This window comes from Cinclus cinclus, chromosome 1 (assembly GCF_963662255.1).
Source record: "Cinclus cinclus chromosome 1, bCinCin1.1, whole genome shotgun sequence".
Taxonomy (NCBI): Eukaryota; Metazoa; Chordata; class Aves; order Passeriformes; family Cinclidae; genus Cinclus; species Cinclus cinclus.
The window spans coordinates 80,323,766-80,345,628 of NC_085046.1; the positions used below are offsets into that span (position 1 = coordinate 80,323,766).

A 21,863-nucleotide genomic window follows, 5' to 3' on the forward strand; every position below is an offset into this window, starting at 1 on the left:
CACACATGCACACATTTATTATATAATACTTACACATATATATATATATATATATAATTTTGCATATTGATCTGTGGGTATTGCAAAGTGTATTAGCTATTAAGTCAGGTAGTTTACTTGTGCTGACTTTTACTTCATTTATAAAACTCATGTAAATGGGGAGATTGAGGAAAGATTCTGCAGTGCAGCTTTCTGCTTCACTGAAACTCTTAAACTGCAGGTCGTAGCCTGCATTTGTGAACTTAGACAAAAATATAATTTTTTTTTATGCCTGGGGTTCTGTAGCAAAACATCCTACCAGAGAGGGATGTTGTGTGTTCATTACCTCTTGAGGGAATAGCTTGCTCCCAAGATACTTCAGGACAGAGTCTTTGAAGGATAATACATAGTTTCTGAGAAGAGAACACCTCACATTTAAATCACAGTAGAGAATGCCCTGTCAACAGAGGTCAGCAGGTATGATGCTCAACGTAATAAACTGTAAATGTATTTTTAATCTAAGAAGAGGCCTTTTGTTTATTCTGTGAGGCAAACTGAAGTAACTACAGCAAGCATCAAAAAATGAACTTCATGAATTTCCAATTAGAGCTGAAATGTCAGATAGAGTTGTTTTGTTGTTTGGGCTTAAATGACAGAAAAAATTTTCTTTGGTCTTATTGGTGATAGTCTTGTTTCTAAATGGTATTTGTGTTCACATTGTCTAAATCTCCCATTTATGATATCCTTAACCAAATAGAGTGAACTACAGCTTCAGAAATTTTCATATAACACTGAGGTGATGTCCTCTAGTGCTGTTAAAATATTTGAGGAAGTGACGTACTGCTTTCTCTAAAAACCTTACTTTTGCTTTATATTAAAAAAAAAAAAATAAAAAATTGAATTTTCTTTATCTTGTTAAACTTCACTGGGTATCTGGTTATAGGAATACCAGGATGTTTTTAGTTGAAATATATATATAAGTTTTCACCAGTAATAAATGTAAACCTTCTAAAATAGATACTTAATTATTTTTAAATACCAGAAAGTAAATGATGCAAACCCTTGGTGTTAATCATCATTTTTCATTTAATGTCGGACAGTAGTAAACCAGTTGATTGGTTGAGTAATGCCAATGTCTTTGCATCCAAAATTAATATTGCTATTGCACTGCCTATGAAGTGCACACTGCTGAACCTTCTTTAACATTGTGCCTTTTTTTGAAAAACAAAGACCCCGAGTCAATATCAAGCAGTTACAATAGATATATTGCTTTTAACAGTGGGATTGAAAATTGGTTTTCTGATGCCTTCGCAGTCAGACAAGCACATAAGGTCAGCTCTGTGCTTGCAGTTAGAAGCATTATTTGGAAGATCTCACTAGTCCTTCATGATTAGAGTAGAATATTTGTGTTGTCCTTCAAATGTAATGTTTTTTGAAAGTATTAGTGTAAAGTGCTTTACAATGATAGGTAACTCCTGCTTACCCAGGGATTTTTTTTTTTTTTGTAAAACCTAAAATCACGCAAAAACTTTGATTTATAATAGGGTATAGCCTTCCTACCAAGCATGAAAAACAAGATGTGTCACAGAGCAGAATACATTAAGGCTTACTGACTGAGAAAGCAGCACATTTATTCATACCTTCTCAGGGCAATTTTAGAACATGATTTTCAGTTTCCTCCTGTTCAGAAAATGGTTTTGACCCTCTGTCAACCCCACGCATAGATTCATAGATCTAAAGAGGTCACTTAAGAGACACAGAGAAAAACAAATCTGTACTCACTAACAGAAATAAGATACCCACTACCATAAAAAAAAAAACAAACTCCTGAGTATTAACCCCATGCTTTGCATCCTCATGTCACACAACCTTTCCACCAAACACCCACCTGGTTTCTATAGACAGAAAAAAAGATCCCCATCCTTCTCCACACAGTGCAGTTGAGCACAGAGGAAACAATTTCTACTGAACTTTAAGCAGAACATTGTATATATACTGGTAGTTGAATTTATTTACATTACGCCTGTTCATAGCTCTATGCTATCTTTGTATCTGATCTAAAAAGTCCTAATGAGAAAGCCATTCTTAAAGTGGGACCTACGTCCAAACCCTGATTTAGATTCTTTAAACAAATTACACTTTGGAGTTAATGCCGCAGTTTGCATAACATTCTGCTCTATTTTCAGCTAAAATTGCTCAGTGCTTTTTAAACCTGTAGCAAATAACTTCACTAATGAGGCTAAATTACCCTATGATGTTACCAGTAAATTTGTCTGCAATAAATCTCATGTGCATTTGCAATGTACAGATTTTGCACTGTTTACCTGCTGTTCCATAGACACATCAGAAGAAATAATGGAGAGGACTTAAAGTTTGAACCAGTGTATTTGTTGTAAGGGAAGTGCTGCACTAAATATTATTCCCATATTCTGTTCTGATGAGTTGTTTTCTCCTCTTCACATCCATTTCACGTTCTAGGAGTCGGCCCTCTGAAACTAGCTAGCAGTGGGGCTGCTCATCTTCCAAACCCTTCTCCAAAAAATGGTGTAGTTCTTTCCCTTTTAGATGAAAGTGTTATAGTTTGGGTTTGCCAATTGTAGTATATTCACCTTTTGTTGTGAAATAGAATTAGGAATAAAAGTAAAGCAGGCCTAAAACTTAAAAGGGAATAAAGAAAAACTTTATTAACGACACAAAGAAAAAAAATAATAATAATAAATCCAGAACAGATCTTCAGACCAGTCCTTCTTTCCCCTTTGTCACAGCTTAACAACATAAAGAGACACTTCAGTCAATTCCCTACTTAAATAATCTTTTTCAGTTCACTTTAGGGAGAGGAGTTTCTTCTGTTTAGCTATAAGGATCTCTTTCAAGAGAGGAAATAACCAGTTCTCTCCTGACTCCACTTTTTTAATGAATAACAGCCACTTGGGATCTGCCATCATGAATCTCCTCCCACTTCACATCCCTCCCAGAGCTGTGCTTGTGGGCCATGTTAAATTCACGAGGTATTACTTTTAAGGATGAGCTACTCAAAGACAAAAGTTCTCTTTAGCTCTCTTCTCTCTGTTCATACTTCATTCCCAGGAACAGAGATTCCCCCTTTTCCATCGGGCAAAGGGTCTTCCAAACACTTTACACCTCACCCCCCCCCCCCCCCCCCATCTTGCTCCGTGGTTTAAAGGAATTTTTTCGTGTAGTACAATCCACCCCTATAACTTACAAAAAGATATTTGAGCCAACATTCATGGCATCTCCTCATTCTCCTTCTGTCTAGAAACTTAGCTTTTTCTTCATTGACTTTGGTGTATCCTTTCTGTTCTTCCTCTCACCCAAGGAAGGATGGAAAGTCTGTAAGTCTTATCCGAGCACTGGAAAAGTTAAAATCTCCCACAGAAGTTGCAGGGGCTGTGCCAGGCCATGCTGGAGCTGTGTCAGGATCTCAGGGTGCCCAGGCCACGCTGGAGGGGCAGGACGAGAACTGCAAAGTGCAAGCAGAGGAGAAATGGGTGCCAAGGCCGTGTGTCCATGGCTTTCCCCCGGCGCTGCCCGCCCCCAGCTCCAGCCGCAGCCCGGGGGTTCTCCCTCTGCCCTGCCCAGCACACAAAGCCCTGGGGGCTCTCCCGAACCGGGCCCGGCTGCCTCCCCCCAGCCCGTGAGGGCGGCCGGGCGGGCTCGGCCACCCCAGGGCTGCTCCGAGCCGGGGCAGGGCAGGGCAGGGCCCCCCGAGACAAGGACACACCGGGAAAAGGGCCAGGATCTCAGCAATGGGCTCGGCTTCTTTTGGTTATCGGGGCTCCTGGTTGGAAACGGGGCCCAGCAGCCTCCAGAGCCCATCCCAGCCTGGCCCGGGCCAGGTCGGTGTTACCTTGTGAGAGGCTGGAAATGCAAGAGAGCTTTCCCGGCGTTTACTTGCTTCAAACGTGATTCGTGAGCGAACTGACTTTTCCAATTGGTTTCTCAGTTTGTTGACAACTAAAGCAGCCTCCAATTGGTCCCATCAGTTCACAGAGGAAGTTCTCATGGAGAAAAACCTCCTAGTGGGCCCTCCCCCCGGGGGTAAAACCAGCACAGAAAGTCATTCTAGTAACGCAAACAAGGCAAAGATAATTAACCAAGAGAATTTGTAGCTGCCGTAAAAACATGAAGAAATATAAAAGTTTCATGGATACCGTGTATAAACAGTCAGTATAGTCAGGTTGCTGTGTGGCTGTCCTGGCCTTTGCTGCAGTGCCCTGGTCCCTGTGGGTACACAAGAGTGAGCCTGAGAAGAACAGGGTGGCTGTAGTCAGAGAATGTCTCACAAACACTACACAGCCTGCCACCATTTTAAAATTCTTGGGAGTTTGGTTTGGCTCACTTGTAGCTTCTCCTTCCAGCACTGGTGGAAGAGTTGCTCAAAATCCATTCACATGTGAAGTGGTTAGCACTTGCCCTGCTGATTGGAAAACCACTGTCTAAGGACATTAAAACCAATTCTTACTAATTATTTCCAGGAGCAAACTGATATTGAATTGTCCTTTTAATTTGGTGTTTATCGGATGCATACATCACTTGTGCTAGCAGCCAGTTATTTCTTAGTGCTGTTCTATATGTAACAGAGTAGCACTAAAAATAATTCCATGTGTTTAAATGTGTGTATTTTGATATATTAAAACATGCTTTCTTAATAGCAGAAATGTCACAGAATAAGTGGCAGATGATGTAGTGTGTTATGTCAATTAAACTGCAATTAATATTCGTGGTGTGTAGAAAGGATTGATTGTTGTTAGATTTCCTTCACCTCCTTTGGATGAAGAGTTACTCAATAGTGATTATTAAGAAAAATGTGGAAAGTAAGAATCTAACCATGAATTAATCTTTGAATTAGGTCCGTGGAGCTGTTAATAGTGGAACACTTAATGTCTTACTGGGAAGAGGAGATTGTGTTATTTTAGCGGCACACTTTATCACTGTCAGTCTAACAGGTTTTTTACCTATTCCTACTTCTCTTCTGTTTCCGTTATATTTTACTTTGTAAGGCAGGGTACTCAGAATTAAATGCAGAATAAGATGTTTCAATTATACCTACTGGCAAAATTTGAACAATATCTGAGATACCCACTTGCTGAGTATAAATAGAAGAGGAAGAGTGTTTTGGTTTCTGTCACAGAAGTATTTTTAGGCTGTTTTGGAGTACTTCATTATCTAACAGTCTTAGACTAAACTGTTTAAAACTATTCTTTCTTTTTGTATCTCTAGCTCTAATTTTTGTAGCCTTCCAAAGGATGGAAGAAGCATTTCCATTATGCAGTGATTGAAAGAAAGGGTTTTGCTTCTTTTCTTTGCTGCTGAGAGGAATAATTTTCACTCCACAGATTTCAAAGAGTATATTTCAAAATAGGGTTCAAAACCTTAGTGAGAGTCAAAACAGATAATATCTATTCACTTTAACTTTGCTTCTGCTGTTGCAAAGCCATAAGCAATAGCCAGGTTCCAGGCCCAGATTTCTCATAGCTTGATATGTAGAGAGGTCACTCATCTATATTTTGTTCACTCTGGTTTTAGCAGTGTCTGTCCCTGAGATCCACAGTTTCTCTGATAGCTTTTTCCCACATCTCCTGTTCTTCTCATCAGCTATTCCAGCTAAAGATTCACTAGTATTATGGCATTGTTAGCAATTAGGATTAATAAGCAGATAAAACAGGGTGCAGGGATCAAAAGAGGGGTGTGGCCAGACGAGCGTGCTGAAGCACAATTTATTTACAGATGGCCAATCCCTTTCATCATGCCCTTCTCTATTTTCTCGTGTTATTCCTCCACCATGCATTTGTAATGTCTCCCTTTTCCTATCTTTGCCCTTCTTTTAAACATCCTGTGAGTCTGGCACACTGCCACAATCCCATCAGCATGCTCTTTACCATAGGACCTTTCCATTCTTTCCTCCCTGTGTGTCCACTTGACTAGTTAGTGAAGCTCAGGCTGAACCTCTCCAGACCTTGGAGCAGTTCCTTCAGCAGCCCATCAAGTAGTGACCTCCTAGACCTGGTCTTTGATATTGTCTCTTGCTCTGCAGGGTTTGTGTACCTCAGTGAGATTTATTACTTTTTCTGTCTCGTCTCTCTTTATACACTGGACAGCCTTTGAGCAGATGTCCTCGCAAAACAAGTGTCTATACATTTCAAGTATCTACATACCCTTCACATCCTACATGTAATTTCGAAACTTCCACACATCCAGCCAATCTGTTGTATTGAGTTAGGAAAGCAAGCTATCAAGGGTTCATATGCCAGAATCTGACAGTAATCAAGGATAGGTAGGTAGGTAGGTAGATAGATAGATAGATAGATAGATAGACAGATAGATAGATAGATAGATAGATACATACATACATACATACATACATACATACATACATACTCAGACATATTAGCAATGTCTTATTGACTTGTTTGACCAGCACATATACTTCAGGCTGGTCATGTGTAACTCCTGGTACATTAGGTGTCTACAGTCCACTGCTGTGGTAAACACCAGTGAGTCAAAGATAAACCTTGAAACAGATAAATTAATTTCTCATAGGCTCTTGGCATGAGGTATAGGAGCTGTCCTTATTAGGAACATAATTGACATCTTTACTGCCTCCAGCAGGGGCCTGAACCCCTTCTTGAGTCTAAATTTTATTTTCATAGTGTGGATACAAATACATATTCTCAGATGCAAAGCAAAAAAACTTTATACTATGCCAAAGGAGAAAACTCTGTCATCAAGCTGACATGAGTGCACTTTTATCAGTCTAGTCTATGTACTGGAGAGTCTTGCACCTTTTCCTGTTCTGTCTGCCTGTGTTGTGGCATCAGCGGGGTCAAGTGCTTCTGGCTGGCAAGTAGACAGTGGCATTAATGGCAGAGAGCCAACTTGAAAGTTTGAAAATATCCTGATAAAAGAAAAGATGGAAGCAGCTCTGTGCATTCTTCCATGGAAATTTTTTTTTTCCAAAATTTATGTAATCTCTCTTCTTCCAGTTTTCACTTTGATTGGCATAGATTCCTAATTACAGCTCTGTATTTAACAGCTCTCTAACAGTGTCTTCCAAAGACATATACAAAATATTTCCTGTGAGAAAAAGGAAGGAAAATAGCTTAAATAAATTAATGGTATCCATAGATTAAGAGAAGCACGAGAAACAATGCAACACAGATTCACCCAGCACTGTTAATATTGTTACTCCTTCTCCTCGGATCCTCTTTTTTTATTTTTGAGAAAAGATGGTGCAAAAAGGAGGCAATGCATTCAAGATGCCTACCCAGACATGGGTAGGTGCAACTGGCCATACTCAGTTGTGCTGGAGAGTTGAAGGTCATTCTTTTCAGTTCAGAAGTGGCTACTTTGGGGCTGGTCTGCATAAGAATAGAGTTGGTCCTCCGTATCTCCTGACAAGTTCATACTCTACTGTTTGTTTTTAGTAGGCAAACAGAACTCTGACATACTCTATTTTCTTTTTCTCCTAGTTGTAACAAGCCACTGATATGTCAATAAATATTACATTAAGAAATGTTTTCTTCATATTAAATTGGGAAAGAGACAGAATTATCAAACTGGGATTTGGGATTTGATGCCCCATTGGTGCAAATTGCTGCTTAGCCATCCATCCCGCTGTTCTTGACAAAGGCATTTGGCAGTAGCACTACTGAATTCACTGGGGCTGTGACTAACTCAGCTGAGATCTGACCCGGGAGACTAGGTCAGAACTGTCCTCCAGGCTGTGGCTCTTAGCTCCCTAAAGGACTTGAACAAATAATTTAATTTCCTTTGCCTCTATTTCCATACATTTAAATAGATCCTGATAACATCCATCACAGTCTCACAATTTGTCAGTCATAGTTAAACCTGCTAGAGAGTATAGTTTTAAGCATCTATATAAACATTTCTATAAACATATCTATATAAACTTTTGATAGAAGCACAAAGATGGGGTGAGACTTGTGGTGAATAAAGTCCTGTTGTTTTTTTTTTTAAAAAAAAGGAAAAAAAACAAAAAACAAAAAACAAACAAAAAAAAAAAACAAAACAAAAAAAAAAAACAAAACAAAAAAAAAAACCAAAAAAGCAAGAGAGTAGTCCAGATAATAAACAGCATCAGAAACTGAGTTCCTAGTTGTGAACAGGTGTGTGAATCAGCTCCATCTCTCCCTACATGATACAGTTACTCTGCCAAATATCTGAGCCTGAAAATTGAAAGAAAGTTTGTAAAAGAAATCTTGTATTTCCCAGGTAAGAATAGATTCTTTCTTCAGTAAAATTTAAGAAATTTTGTCAAGTTATGTAAAGTGTTATGTAACATCCATTTCATTTCTGCTGTATTACCTTTTTTTCTGATGGAAATGCATTTTAGATTAATATTTAATGCCTTTGCTTTTAAGAAACTATCTTTGAATCACTTCAGTTTGCTGCTGGCTTCAGGTTCCTGGGAGAGGAGGAGCTGCATGAACTGAACACTATTGTGCTCTCAGCTACCCTGACTGGAAAGGAAAGGTGCAGCTCAGGAATACTGTCAGTGTAGCAGAACCACACATTTCCCTTTATAAATTAGCAGAAGATAGCAAAACCTATCACCTGAGAGCATCCACAGGATAAAATGCACAGGAACATGAGATGCCACTTGGTTGTGTGCAAGGGGAAGACTGGGAAAAACATCATAGGCACAGAGTCTCTCTGAATGGAGACAGAATCCTCCAAGTCTTTAGCTGAATTGTAGCACACAGAATGATTTTTTCTACAAAGTAATACTTTTTCTCATTCTTAGTTTCTTACCCTTTTTCTTTTAGCAGCAAAGCAATTAAAATATTCATTCAACATACTGTGATTTAAAAATATAATTCACAAAGATCAGCAGTCATGTTTTCATTCTGTTGTTCCTAATATTACTCATCACACCAGGCAACTCATGTATTTTTTAACTGTATTCTTTCTTCTATCAGATCTTGTTTCTTTTCCAAGGTAGGTGCATGAAGCTCAGTGGTTGATTCACCTTCTGTAGAACTGATGCATAAATTTTTGTTCCTAGTCTGTTTAGTAAATGTCTTCTGTTTTGTCGTGTAGGTGGCTTTTCATGTGGCATGCTTGGTTTTGAAAATCTGGTTAGTAGGGGAAGCAAATTTATTTTTATATGAAGGTTAAAAGGATTGTAAACCCATGCAAACAAAACAAGCAAGCTGCACACCCTTCTCCCTAATAAACTTGGTAATTTTTTTTCTGGCTCAGAAATGAGCTAATTATTTAATTGCAAGTCATCCTGTTCACTTGGAGAAGATTTAACCAGTGAGGTATTTTGCAGCTTGTTTTCTCTTTTATCTGCTTTTCCCATTTCCAAACTGAAAGATGCCGTGGTTTCTCTGAGCAGCAGAAGCATAAACCCTCAAAAAGATGGGTGAACTTTTCTGCCTGAAATTGATGTACTTTACCAATGTCCATTCATATTTCTTCATGCATCGTATAGTCCAGCTGCTGTAGTCTTTGAGGTGACCTGCATATTGCACATGAGTAATTATATGATGCCTATTCAAGGAAAAATATCCTAGTTTATCTTTAAACACGATTACTTTGGAATTTAGATGGAAGCTGTGTGGTAACTGTGTAGACATTAAAACATCTTAATTTAACATTGTAACATTTTTGATAACACAACTGTTCTATTCTTCGGTTTTGCTGTATTAAAAAAATAAGAATATGCCAGATAAACTTGAAGAAGAAAGGGAGAACTTCTGGTTTTGCAGTGAGTAATTTCATATAGCTCAATTTTGGAACCCTAAAGCCTGAATCACTTTTCAGTCTTTATTTGAAGTGAATCACTTAAGTTGGAAGGAATCAAGATCATCTAGTCCAACCATTAACCCAGCACTGCAAATTCCACCCCACTAAGTGCCGCATCTGCACACCTTTTAATTCCTTCAGGGATGGTGACTCCAATTCACTGGACAACCTGTTCCACTGCTTGATAACCTTTTCAGTGAAGAATTTTTTCATAACATCCAACCTAAACCTCCCCTGACATAACATGAGGCCATTTCCTCTTGTCCTACCACTTGTTACTTGGAAGAAGAGACCAACCCCCACCTGGCTACAAACTCCTTTCAGTCAGTTGTAGAGAGCGATGAGGTCACCCCTGAGCCTCCTTTTCTCCAGGCTAAACAGCTCCAGCTCCCTCAGCTGCTCCTCACAAGACTTGTGCTTCAGACCTTTCACCAGTTCCACTGCCCTTCTCTGGACTCGCTCCAGCACGTCAATGTCTTTCTTGGAGTGAGAGGCCCAGAACTGATCTCAGGATTTGAGATGTGACCTAACTAGTGCTGAGTACAGGGGGACAATCACTGCCCTGCTGGCCACACTATTGCTGATACAGGTCAGGATGCCACTGGCCTTCTTGGCCATCTGGGCACCATCTGGCTCCTGTTCAGCTTGCTGCTGACAATTCTTTTTGTAATAGCCATCTTTCCAGCCACTCTTCCCTAAGCCTGTAGCATTCCATGGGCTTGTTGGGACAGTAACAGAGGACCTAGCACTTCACCTTGTTTAAGCTTATGTTAGATCCATAAAATGCCATAAATTGGTTCTAAAGATTTTAATTTAGTTAATGTAGCCAGAATTCCTAATAGATTTTACTGTTCTTTATCTATTTCTGTCTTCCAAGACATCCCCCTGCAAAGCCCCAAGAGCACATGCCGTGCAAAAACTGCTTCAAAAATATTTCTATTTTTTTCTTTTTTTTTTTTTTCTTAAATATAAAATGGCCAGCTAAAGTACCTGGCTTGTTTTGGGCCTCAGCCTGCTACACCCATGGGGAAACTTCCTGACTTTCTCAGAGATGTCTGTATAACTTGCATAAAGCTAAAGCATTGTACTACTCAGATGCTAGTTATGAATCTGTGTGGTTTCTTAAAATCAGATCCAAGACTGATTTTATATTATTCTTTGAGGAACAAAGACATTACTCTTTGAGGAACAGGTAGTGCTACAGAACAATAAAGATTTATTTGATTGAAATGGATTTAATAATACATTGTACCTGACCATCTTGATCATTTCTATCAGATATTTTCGTGGTTTTTTTAGAAATTTTTTTATGTAACATATCACATTAGAAATTTATTTTGTAGGTCACCTGAGGTACACATAAGACTTCTATTTCTGCATCAATTAAGGGTCTCCCTCAATACTGTTATAACAAGCTTACCACAATTTAATTTTCATCCTTGTCTTTGTATTTCTGATTGCTTCCTCTTTTTCCTTTCATCTTTGCTCATCCCAGTTTAGTTGGTATAACATCCTTACTGAGACTACAGTAGCTATTCCCATTCCCAGTACTTAAATGTAAAGGCAGGACTCCTAAAAACTTTATGATGTTAAGTGCTTTTTTTTGTTTGCTGTAGCCTTGTGGGTTTTTTCTAGCTTGTGATGTGTTACACTCAAAAGGAGATGATGTTTCTCCAGCGCAGGAGAAACCCTTGCCAAGGCAAACCTTGAAAAAGCATGAGAAACCTTGATGAGGCAACAATCTCGACTAACTTTGCTTTTACAGTGGTTCTGATTTGTCATTCTACAGTTACGTTGCCACTGAAAGAATAACACTAGGAACCAAAGCAGTGAAACGTAGCAGCTCTGTGGTGTTACCAGCACACCTTTGCTGGACTTCAGTCTGCATAAAACACAGCTTAATTACATTGAACAGCATGTATTAATACTGGTGTTCATTCACTAACTGTATGATTATCACTTTGGCCTGTTTCAGATAAGAAGACAAGGAGGAATACAATTACTGGTGGACCTATTGGACCATCGGATGACAGAAGTCCACCGTAGTGCCTGTGGAGCTCTGAGAAACTTGGTATATGGGAAGGCAAATGATGACAACAAAATAGCTCTGAAAAACTGTGGTGGTATCCCAGCATTAGTACGGTTACTCCGCAAGACTACAGATTTGGAAATCAGAGAACTGGTCACAGGTTTGAATTTTTCAATATTTTTTGTTCAAACTCTGTCAGTCTTGCAAGCACAGTCCTATGGCACTTGCTCCATCAGTAACTATTTCATGACCATCTTATTTTCCATAACAAAAAGCTTTCAAGCCCTTTGGATTTATGTAATGCACGAATAGCTTTCAATATCATGCAGTTTACAGATGTAGGTATGGTTGTTTTTGCTGGTTCACTTTGTTCTTGGTTAGCCATGAGTGCTCTTGGAAGAGATGTGCTCCACACATGGATATGCTGTGGTGGGAATCCTCTGCTCTCCGTCCTGTCTGGTGTAGGGCTGGCCAGGCAGGAGCCATATTTTACTGAAATTACTTAGAAACTGTTATTCAATGTTTTTATATCCTATGTAATAATGTTGTGAGAGGGAGGATTTGTTCGGGGGTTTTCTGCCTCTCTCAGGGTTCTGATAGGAAAATGGAAAACTATTAGAGAGGTGGACATCATCTTCTGAAGCCTTTTGTCTGAGATTTGATAGCAAGCTATGCGATGTGTTTCACACACAGCATGCAGGTAGTGGTAGTTTATTTATTTTCTTCATATAGTAGGATCTGGTCTTTTTAAGGTTGTGTGGATTTTTTCCTTTCTGAAATTCAAGAGGGGAGGGGTAGTGGTGTTCAGGAATACAGGAATGCTGTCAAACAGGACTGATAGGAAATGTTTGGAGGATTTTTTTCACCTTGCCCTTAAGCTAGCATATTTAATATGTAAAACAGAAGCAAGGTAGAGGATTTTTTTATTATTTTTCACTTTGTGATTTCATTCTATCTGGTGATTATTTAACACTATAAATCAAAAATACTTTCATTATCCTGTTCTCAATGCTGGTATTTTCATTATGATTTTCCTACTAAAATATGTTTAAAAAAATTACCATTTCTGTCACAGACACAGAGTCATCAGAGTACATGTTACCATCTGTGTTTCTGCAGAAATTACTTACCCTTGTACATCAGGCCTCATTTAGGATACAACTGATAAGATACCATCCTTTAGTTGGGTCCAGGTTCCTTCCTTGAGGGTGTTTGAATAAACTGCATGGTGTTTATTAAATGTAGATTTTTTTATATTTAATTTTGTTTCTTAGTTGCAACAGTTATCACCTCCTACTTGTTAGTCAGGATTAATGGGGAAGAGATACAGGTTACATTAGCTCAGATTGTACCTCCTGTAGAGTGACAGAATTACTGACAGATCTAATAAAGCGTAACTACTGCTTCAGATTCAACATACTTGTTTGTCTCTTGGTTATGTTGTCAGTATCCTGGCTCCAGGGAACGTTCTGCCTATTTATTCTGAGTAGTAAGTGGCAAACTGCTAATAAACCTCAGCAATCACTGTGGCACTTCCCATGCCATCTGTAGATGAACATGTAATGTCATTAGGTCATTTAAAGAAAATATACTGAGCTACAGTTTATGTTGGTTCCATTGCACAATATGCTGTTAAGTATTCCCAAATGCCCATAGAAAGAGAGGATGTTTGTTTTCTAGTATGCCCTAAAAGTCTTATTACCAAGAGGAATAAGTACTGACCATCAGGAGTAGGGAGTTACCTGCCTTTCTATAGGTACAAAGGCATCTACATGTACAGGTAGATGCAGCTCCCATGTATGGTGAGCATCAGGGGTGCTGAATGTGTGTGAAAGGGGAGAAGACCAAGATAGTGATCCTGGAAAATGGAATCAAAGTCAGCGGTATTTCAAGATTTTATTCCTGAGCTGGTTTTTGTATCTGAGTTTTTTGTTTGTTTTCAATAGCCAGTACATCCCAGAAGGCCACTGCTTGCCCTGGCCATGTTTTGTGCCTTTCAGAATGCAGATCACTGGCCCTTGCTTTCAAAATGCAGGCATGTTTGTGGTAGTGTTCTGCAAAGCTTCCTTCCAAAGCAAAACTCATAGCTACCGCTCTCATCTTGCATCTCTTAGGAAACAGGCTAAAGTCATGCATCTGAATCAGTTCTCCTTTGCTTTTTTTTTTTTTTTTTTTTTTTTGTGAAGTCTTGTACTGTGACAGCTATCGCAGCTGAATTGCTTCTTTCTGTCCTTTCTGGAGAATGAAAGGTAGCTCTTGCAGCAGCTCCCTTGGTAATGAAAACATTTGACTTGGTGGCAGGCACAAGAAAAAATAAAAGGTTCCTCATGCTTTCCATCAGCCTTCCTGAGCTGAAGTAGCAGGAAGGTAATTATTTCAGTAGGGGCTTCACAGCCTGGAGGAGATGCAGAGAAAATAATAACAAATGTCTGGTTTGGGACTAAACACAATACTTTGAGCCTTTCCATCTCATGTTCATTGTGCATGCTATCTATATAAAAGCTGCTCTTGTTTGTTACTTTTAGAGAGGACACAAAGTTCATGCTCTAGGAATTCATACAGTCTCTGACATGGCTGCCCCTAAGTAGTCATCCACACTTGTCCTCAGAGCACTTCTCTGAGTTGGGGAAGTAACATTATCTCTGTGGTACAGATGGGGAACTGAGCCTATTAGGTGTAAATGACCTGTCCAGAAATCTGTCGAGATGAAGGTGTGAATCACTCTTGAGTAGGCATCCAGCTGCAAGGGAAGAAATACGGCCCAGAGAGATTTTTTAGCAGCTCAATTTGTCTGGCAGTAGTGAAGCATTCATTGCCTGTCCCAAGTACCATGAAGCACTTGCCCAGCAGAGCAAAAGTTCTGATATTAGTTTTTTCTTCAAACATGCACGTTCTCTTCCTTCTTGTTGCTCTTCCCTAAGCAGATTATAACTTCAATTTCTGGCAATCTCAAGACTGGTTTTGGAAGGGTATTTAAACCTGCAGACCTCCTTTCTAGCCCAGTAGCTTCTTGATTGTCAGGACTGCCTTAGGCACCATTTGTGGCTTGTCCTCTTTCCCAGAGATTTATTTCTGCCACAATCTCTCCAAAACAGTGTTTTTTCACTTTTTTCTTTATCTCGTCTTTGTCCTCCTCAGCAGCAGAGGTCTTGGGCTAATACTGGAAAACCTTACCATGCTCAAATTTTTGGATTGCACAACCGTATAGCAAAGTGTCAGAGCTTCAAGGCTCTTTTATGTCAAGGAAATGGTTTCAGTGCAGGCTCCCATGAAGAAGCTCTGAGGGAAGTGTGCTGCCTGGGTGTTATGAAATTAAATGGTGTTAATGCCCAGGAAATATTTCCTAAGATATGGGAAGATTATTCTTACAGAAACACTTCCACAGTTGCAGGTTTTTACTAGAAGAACATGGATAAAATTAGGTGTACTCATGAATATATACATTTGTGCAAAAGCAAAATACTCTGATAGAAGTAGAGATGTTGGCATGGCCTACAGCCTCTGGTAATTTCCAGAGTCTCAAGGAGAATCTGAATCACAATGTAACTCTGTACGTCTGTTCGTGTTAAGGCTGTAAATAAAAAGAAATAGGTGTAAGATGAATGCACCACACTTAATTTAGCCATCTTTTTACCCCAGCACTGTGCTGCCAGTTTCCACAGTAGCACCTGTTAATGGGAAAAAAACCCTTCTATTTTAAAATAATTAAATGTTAACACTTTTTTAATAACTATAAATAGAGAGGAATACAGTAGAACATTAGCACAGATCCTGAAGATGGTAGAAAGAAATGTTTACACTTGGTAATAATGACAATGAATAGCTGATTTCTGATTCTCTTGCCTTTACCTAGTTAATTATGAACCCTTCCCCAAAATTCTATTTTATAATTTTTTCTATTCATTTTACTGCCAGAGAAAAAAACATACATGGAAAAATCTAACATTTTAGCAAGAATAACAGAAGAATCTCATGGATGCTTTGTGCAGAAGTGAGGTCAAGCAGCTGTTGCTAGATCCTTTGCAACTTGGGACATCCTGTGATTCTGTGATTCAATCTATGCTTGTTCCTTCTTCCATCAGCTTGATTGGGTACCTGTCTCAGATAGAATGGTTTAAACTGCTGTTCTCAGTTTAGACAAACAAGATCCATCACAGCTAGAAACACAGTTTCTACCTATGAACAATGAGGTAGCTGGATTAGAAAAACCTCCTTTTAAAGAGGGCCCTTGTATAACTGCATCACCTGTTTAAAATCTGTAAATACCATTTCTGATTGAAAGGTAAAAGTGGATAATCCACTTTTAGAAAGTACATGATGATAAAGAGCTGCAGCTATAAATAATGTCAGGAGAAACTTTTTTTTTTGTGCTAGCAGCCAGTCTCTTGCTTATTTTGGTTGACAATAAAGTGCCAGAGATTTAACTATTGTCTACTGAAAATATATAAATTATAAAAATTAGCACATGATAAAAATTTAAAAAGCAGAAACTATCTAAAACTGTGCATATATACAAAAGATAGATAGATAGATAGATAGATAGATAGATAGATAGATAGATAGATAGATAGATACTGACTCCATGTATCTCATTCACATTTTTATTCACTGCATCAAGAGGCATATATTCCATTCCTGTAAAACATTACAAGATATTGTGTACAAAATGTTCCTTTCAAAGAAGCACTAGTTCTCCAAGAGTCTTTAGCCCACAGTCAAGTTGGACAGGGAAAAATTTAATTTACTTCCCAGACTTTGGATTCCAGTATCATTAGTGTTGTCTTTATTTTCAGCTGTGGCCAGTTTGTGTTTTGGCCTGGCTGATCCTCTGTTGACACCCCATGTTATGCAATATTATTACATAGTCCTGTTTTACTTTTAGTAGCTGCCATATGTTTATAAGGAGGGGTTTATAACCTTATGGATAATCTCCCAGTGTCACTGAAAGCAATTGCATGTTGTCCACCTTAGATCTATCTGGTCTGAGATAAGCACTGCAGGTGAAGCCTCCTTTTGATTTGACTGCATGTTGCTTCTTAGGCTGTGCATAAATTACTGGCAGATTGGTCAAGTCACTCCAGAAGGTCCCTTTGAGCCCTGTATCTGCTTTTGCTAATCTGTGTAGTTGCTAGTTAGTGAGCCTGCAGTGATGTGTAAAGCATGTTTAAGGGAGTATTCTATTTAAATGGACCTTTTAGCTCACTTCATTGGAAGACTTCAGTGTAAGATTTAATTGGATTTCTTTTTTTTTTTTTAAGTAATTCTGGAGAATTATTTAAATTTTTAACTTCCTAGTACAATGGCCGTTCTTCCATTGGGAGTTCCCAAAGTTAAAATCACATGCCTGCAATTGTTTCCTATTTGTAATATTAGTTATTTTCTAATTGGACTTCATAAGCTATTACACTTGGGATTTTTTTGTGTTGCAAATTTTATTTAATAATATTATGGCAAAAGGTTGACTGTTTAGTACTTAGAATCTTAAAGCAGTTTAATTTAATAATCTGATAGTTTTCTGCAAAAGTGCCCTTGACATTACCTTAATTACTGCAGTGTGTAAACACAGATGTGAAATTTTATTGTGATACAAACATTCATTTGGAGGTGGCACCTATATGTAACGTTATTGCTCTCTGGAAATTTGATTTAAAAATTAATAAAGGGTCTTTTATCCCATTCCGAGATGAATTTCCCACAGCCTTAAGAAGAACCAGAGTCTTCTATGAGTTCTGTATTCTTACAGTATTTCACCTTGATGTAATTTCTAAAATCTCTATTATATCCGTTTTCTTTTGCAAGTTTATACTTGGGGTTGCTCCAATATCGCTCATATTAAGTATCCCATTTCTTAACTGTGTTCAAGTTTTGTAATGGAGCAATGCAAGGCTAAGGAAGCCTGACCAGTGAAAGGCCTACTTAATCAGCAGCTTTTGATATGTAATGTAAAAAGATAGGTAGGAAGATAAATGTACAAAGTGGCTTGCTCTTGGAACCAAAGAGACAATTTCAACATTACACAAACTGAAAATCAGATTATAAAGATGCATGTTTTTAGATGCATATCCTGCTTATCACAAGCTTTTCAAACAGATGACACAAGAAGCCATATATGGATGTTTAAATTGTCACAATGGCATAACCATGCTAAGACTGCTGCTGCAAGGTTGACATAGCTCTGGTTCAGTATATGCTTAGCTAAGAGAATAAGACTGCCAAATACCTTTTGGAGCCCATATCTCTACGTAGTAAAACAAAATGGAGATGTGGGATAAATGCAGAAAGTACACAAGTGCCTCTTAAGATACAGCTCTTCCAGCTCCAGCATCTGATCACTGTGTCCTGTCAAGTCAAGGAAATTAGAAAGGTTAAACATGGAGTTAGATAACTGCTAGCACAGAACACTACTTTCAGAAGTAATGATTTTGATTTTGGCAGGAAAATATGTTCATTCATTTGTGGATTAGTGTCTGCTCTGCACATAAGCAAATTCTCTTTAATAACTTCAAACAAGTGTTTTGAAGAACTCTGTCACACATGGAGGCAGGTGACTTACAGACTTGAATTATTTTTCCACCAGCAGATTTAGGATAAAATTAACAAATTTCAAATCTACTTGCCTGAGCACTAAAGTTTGCTTGTATTTTAAATGCTTTTTATTCAAAATGGAGATTTAAAGGGTATTAGCTCTAATAAACCTTTCCTACTCCTTTGTTAAATGGATGTGATTGCAAGTACAATATCCTACCACAATCAATTTTAAAAGTTGATTAAAGCTTATGAAGTCATTTACTTCTAATTAGGTGTTTTAAATGTAAGTTGTTTTCAACATTAACAAGATTATTTGTGTAATGAAACTTCCAATCTATTTATTCTGGATCGAAGCCAGCGGCTGAATAAGGAATTACATATTGTAGTTTCTTCAGTATTTCTTTCTGCAAGTACAAGACCCTTTTCAGTTCCCAGTGGTTACATAGTAATTTGACTCCCTCCTTTTGCTTGAGATACTTTTAAGCAAACCTCCTTACTTCAACCTCCACCCTGAGTTCTGTGAAGCACTGAGAATTTTTTTTAAAAAAGCTGAACTCTGTCAAATCCCCTGCAAGCCTCAGATTGCTTTTAAAACAATGCATTTGAGCTCACAGCCAAAACTTTGCACAGGCTAGTTTATCATTTTATGCTGTTACATCTAAAATCTTGTGGGCGAGAAAACAGGAACCGAGGGTTTGTTTAACTCAGAAAAACTGCTTGTTACTGCTACCTTGATAAAATTTGGCTTCATCCAGACCATTATCAAAGCTAAGCAAAAGTAAAATAAATGAAGGCCTCTGGTGTGCAGAAGCAGCTGCTTGAGTTAATCCCACTGAAGCTCCAAGTGCCCCAATATAACTTCAAACAATTCCACCAAGGTAGTACAAACCCTGTGGCAGGGTTAGTGGGCTGCATGGCAACTCTGTCTTTCCACCCTAGTCATGAATTACTTTAAGGTTTACAGAGAGTCTCCAAAAATCACTATTGCATCATCATAATTTTAATAAAATACTTAAAATTTGTATTTTGTACTATTTGTACAAATTGTATTTCCCCAGACTAATAGGCCGGCATTTCATAGTCAGTGGATGTGCTACGGCCATGCTCAGCTGTGTGTTGTACTTTACAGTATGATTCTACAGTGTGGCAGAGCTTAAATTTTAGATTTTAGCATCACTTACAGAAAAAACTGCCATCGTTTCCGGAAATGTGGAAGTGATTTTCAAACAGATTCAGAGCAGTAATTATTTGGAATATTATGAAGTCTTCATATGAACCCAGTGTGGAACCACTCACCAAAATACCAAATCTTTGTAGTAATTTTCCTTGCAAAACAGGAAGGTAAAAGGTTCTACAGCTTACACTCATGACGTTGGGAAACTGATTTCCAGCCTATAGGCTGTCATCTTCAAGAAATTCCTGAGTCATTAAAAACACATCCTATTTATAGTTCATATGTACCAGAAATTCTAAAAGTAATCTAATAAACTGTGTAATTTTTCTTCAGAAATGATGCTGACTTATCAAAAAACACTTAGGGAAACAGTGTTGACAGTTCAACTGGATCATTTTATACCATATCTATTACAATTTTACTGTCTAATTATAAAACAATCTTTGCCCCCTTTCTCAATATGCTGTCACTATTTTGGCTCTGAAAATGGGAAAACCCACTGAGAGAATCTCTTGTACTCATGAAGAGTTATTCTCAACGTTTTCTGAAAAATCAGATTAACTTCTTTACCCCCTGCTGCTCCCAGTTAAATAAGGAGATGTGTTAAAATGGATTCTTTCTCAATCTTATGCCCTGCTTTCATAGCAACAGGCTGGGGTGCTGATTTATCGTGTCAGGTGTTACATCCAAAGCATTTTTATAGGTAGAAGGGAATGTACTTTTCCACAGCAATACAAAACCTTCCTAAATCTTGCAGTGCCTGTTTCCCTGGAGGGGAATGTGGGAGAGGAGAACAAGTTACTGGGTGCTGAGGGCTGCTCCTGATAGGGGAGTCCCTCTCTTCTCTCTTAGGGGTCTGCTTGGGGGTGGCTTCATCCATTTTCCTATCACAGCCTGCTTCCTTCTCCCTGTTTCCCAGGCAAATTCATGTTCATTTGTCCTGCCTTTACCACCCTCAGCACCAACACAAAACCCAAGATGGTCACTTGTTGCTCTGCTTTTCTCTCTAAGTGGGAAGTAACTGTTTTCCTCTTGTACAGAGAGATGCATCCTCTACAGAGAATTCATTCAACTTTTTCCCATATTTCAATTGATGAAGCAGTGAAATTGATTTCATAATTTCATAATTGCTTGTTAATATACTGCATAAATAAATTTCTTTTTTTCTTTTTTTATTTTTTTACTTCAGTCAAATTTGAGATTTAAGAGGAAATAGCAAACAAGGTAGTCTGGAGTGATAAATAGCAGGCATCTGTTGCAGCATATGGCTTGACATAAGAGCTGCATTGAACTTTTTCAGCAAGTAGAATCCTTCGGAAAAATTCAGCTGGACATATAATTTTGATGGGCCTGCCTGAATGATGGAGTATTAAAATGCTTGCAGTTTAAAACCACTCTGTAGTTTGAAATGTTTGAGATTTGTCACACAAAATACTTAAGTTTTATTTTGAAAATAGTTTTTTGTTTAGAAAAGATCTGAATATTTCACTTTTTGTTTACAAAACGGAAGTTTGAGATTATGGTGAAACATGTTCATTCTGTGGTCAAATTGCTGTTTTCACTATGCCCAGTAATTTTACTCTTTTTTATTTATTATTTTGAAGTCTAAAGGCCAACTTCCCTTCTTCCCTCCCAAATAATGTTATTTACAGTGCTCTCTTTTCCTTAGGTAACAATTTGGCTAGTAAATGCTTCCTTCTTTTTTCTTTTTTAGCAACTGTACGCTGAGCCTTTCATTTTGCACATAGATGCAATTTTATCGATACAACTAACTTTTAGTTAGTTTGGAGATAGAACTAACTTCTTAACTGGTTCTTTTTAGAAAGGAGTTTTGTCTTTAGAGGTGTAACTTAATGTTCAGCTTTAATTATAGCATTTTTATTCTCTGTATTAGGGTCTGTTATCAAACATATGTTTTGATTTTGGGTGCTAGAAAAGATTATTCAATGTAACACAGGTGTAAGCACTGAAAAAAATCTTGCCATTCATATATATCCATCCTTGTTAGATTCCTGTGTTTTCTAATAAAGTACTTAATTTGGAATGGTATTGCCATTAGTCATGTGTTAGCATAAAATGTTTTATTAAGCAGTTGATTTTTTTTTTTTCTGTATTTCTGTCACTTACAATGAATTCTTTTTGGTTTGGCTTCATTGTTTTATGGGACTCATTTAATTTAATCAGCTAGGAAGGCAAGTTAAGCAGGAATCACTGATCTTTCCACAGTAACCTTGGTCAACTCTTCTAGTATTTCCTCTGCTGTTTAACATGAAGGCTAATAACTATCTAACATTCTTGGCTGACATTTCTTCCCTTCCACAGTTGTATGTTAATTTGTACTGTACAGCAGAAAAAGAGGAG

The 21,863-nt window shown here is 38.1% G+C and overlaps 1 protein-coding gene across 1 annotated transcript in view; it reads left to right on the plus strand.

Moving 5' to 3' along the window:
• The window catches only part of CTNND2 (catenin delta 2), a 506,399-nt gene that overhangs the window by 353,445 nt on the left and 131,091 nt on the right, over nt 1-21,863 (plus strand). The window contains exon 10 of the mRNA XM_062503028.1: nt 11,747-11,960. Coding sequence (XP_062359012.1) covers nt 11,747-11,960 — 214 coding nt within the window. The remainder of the gene's footprint in view (nt 1-11,746; nt 11,961-21,863) is intronic.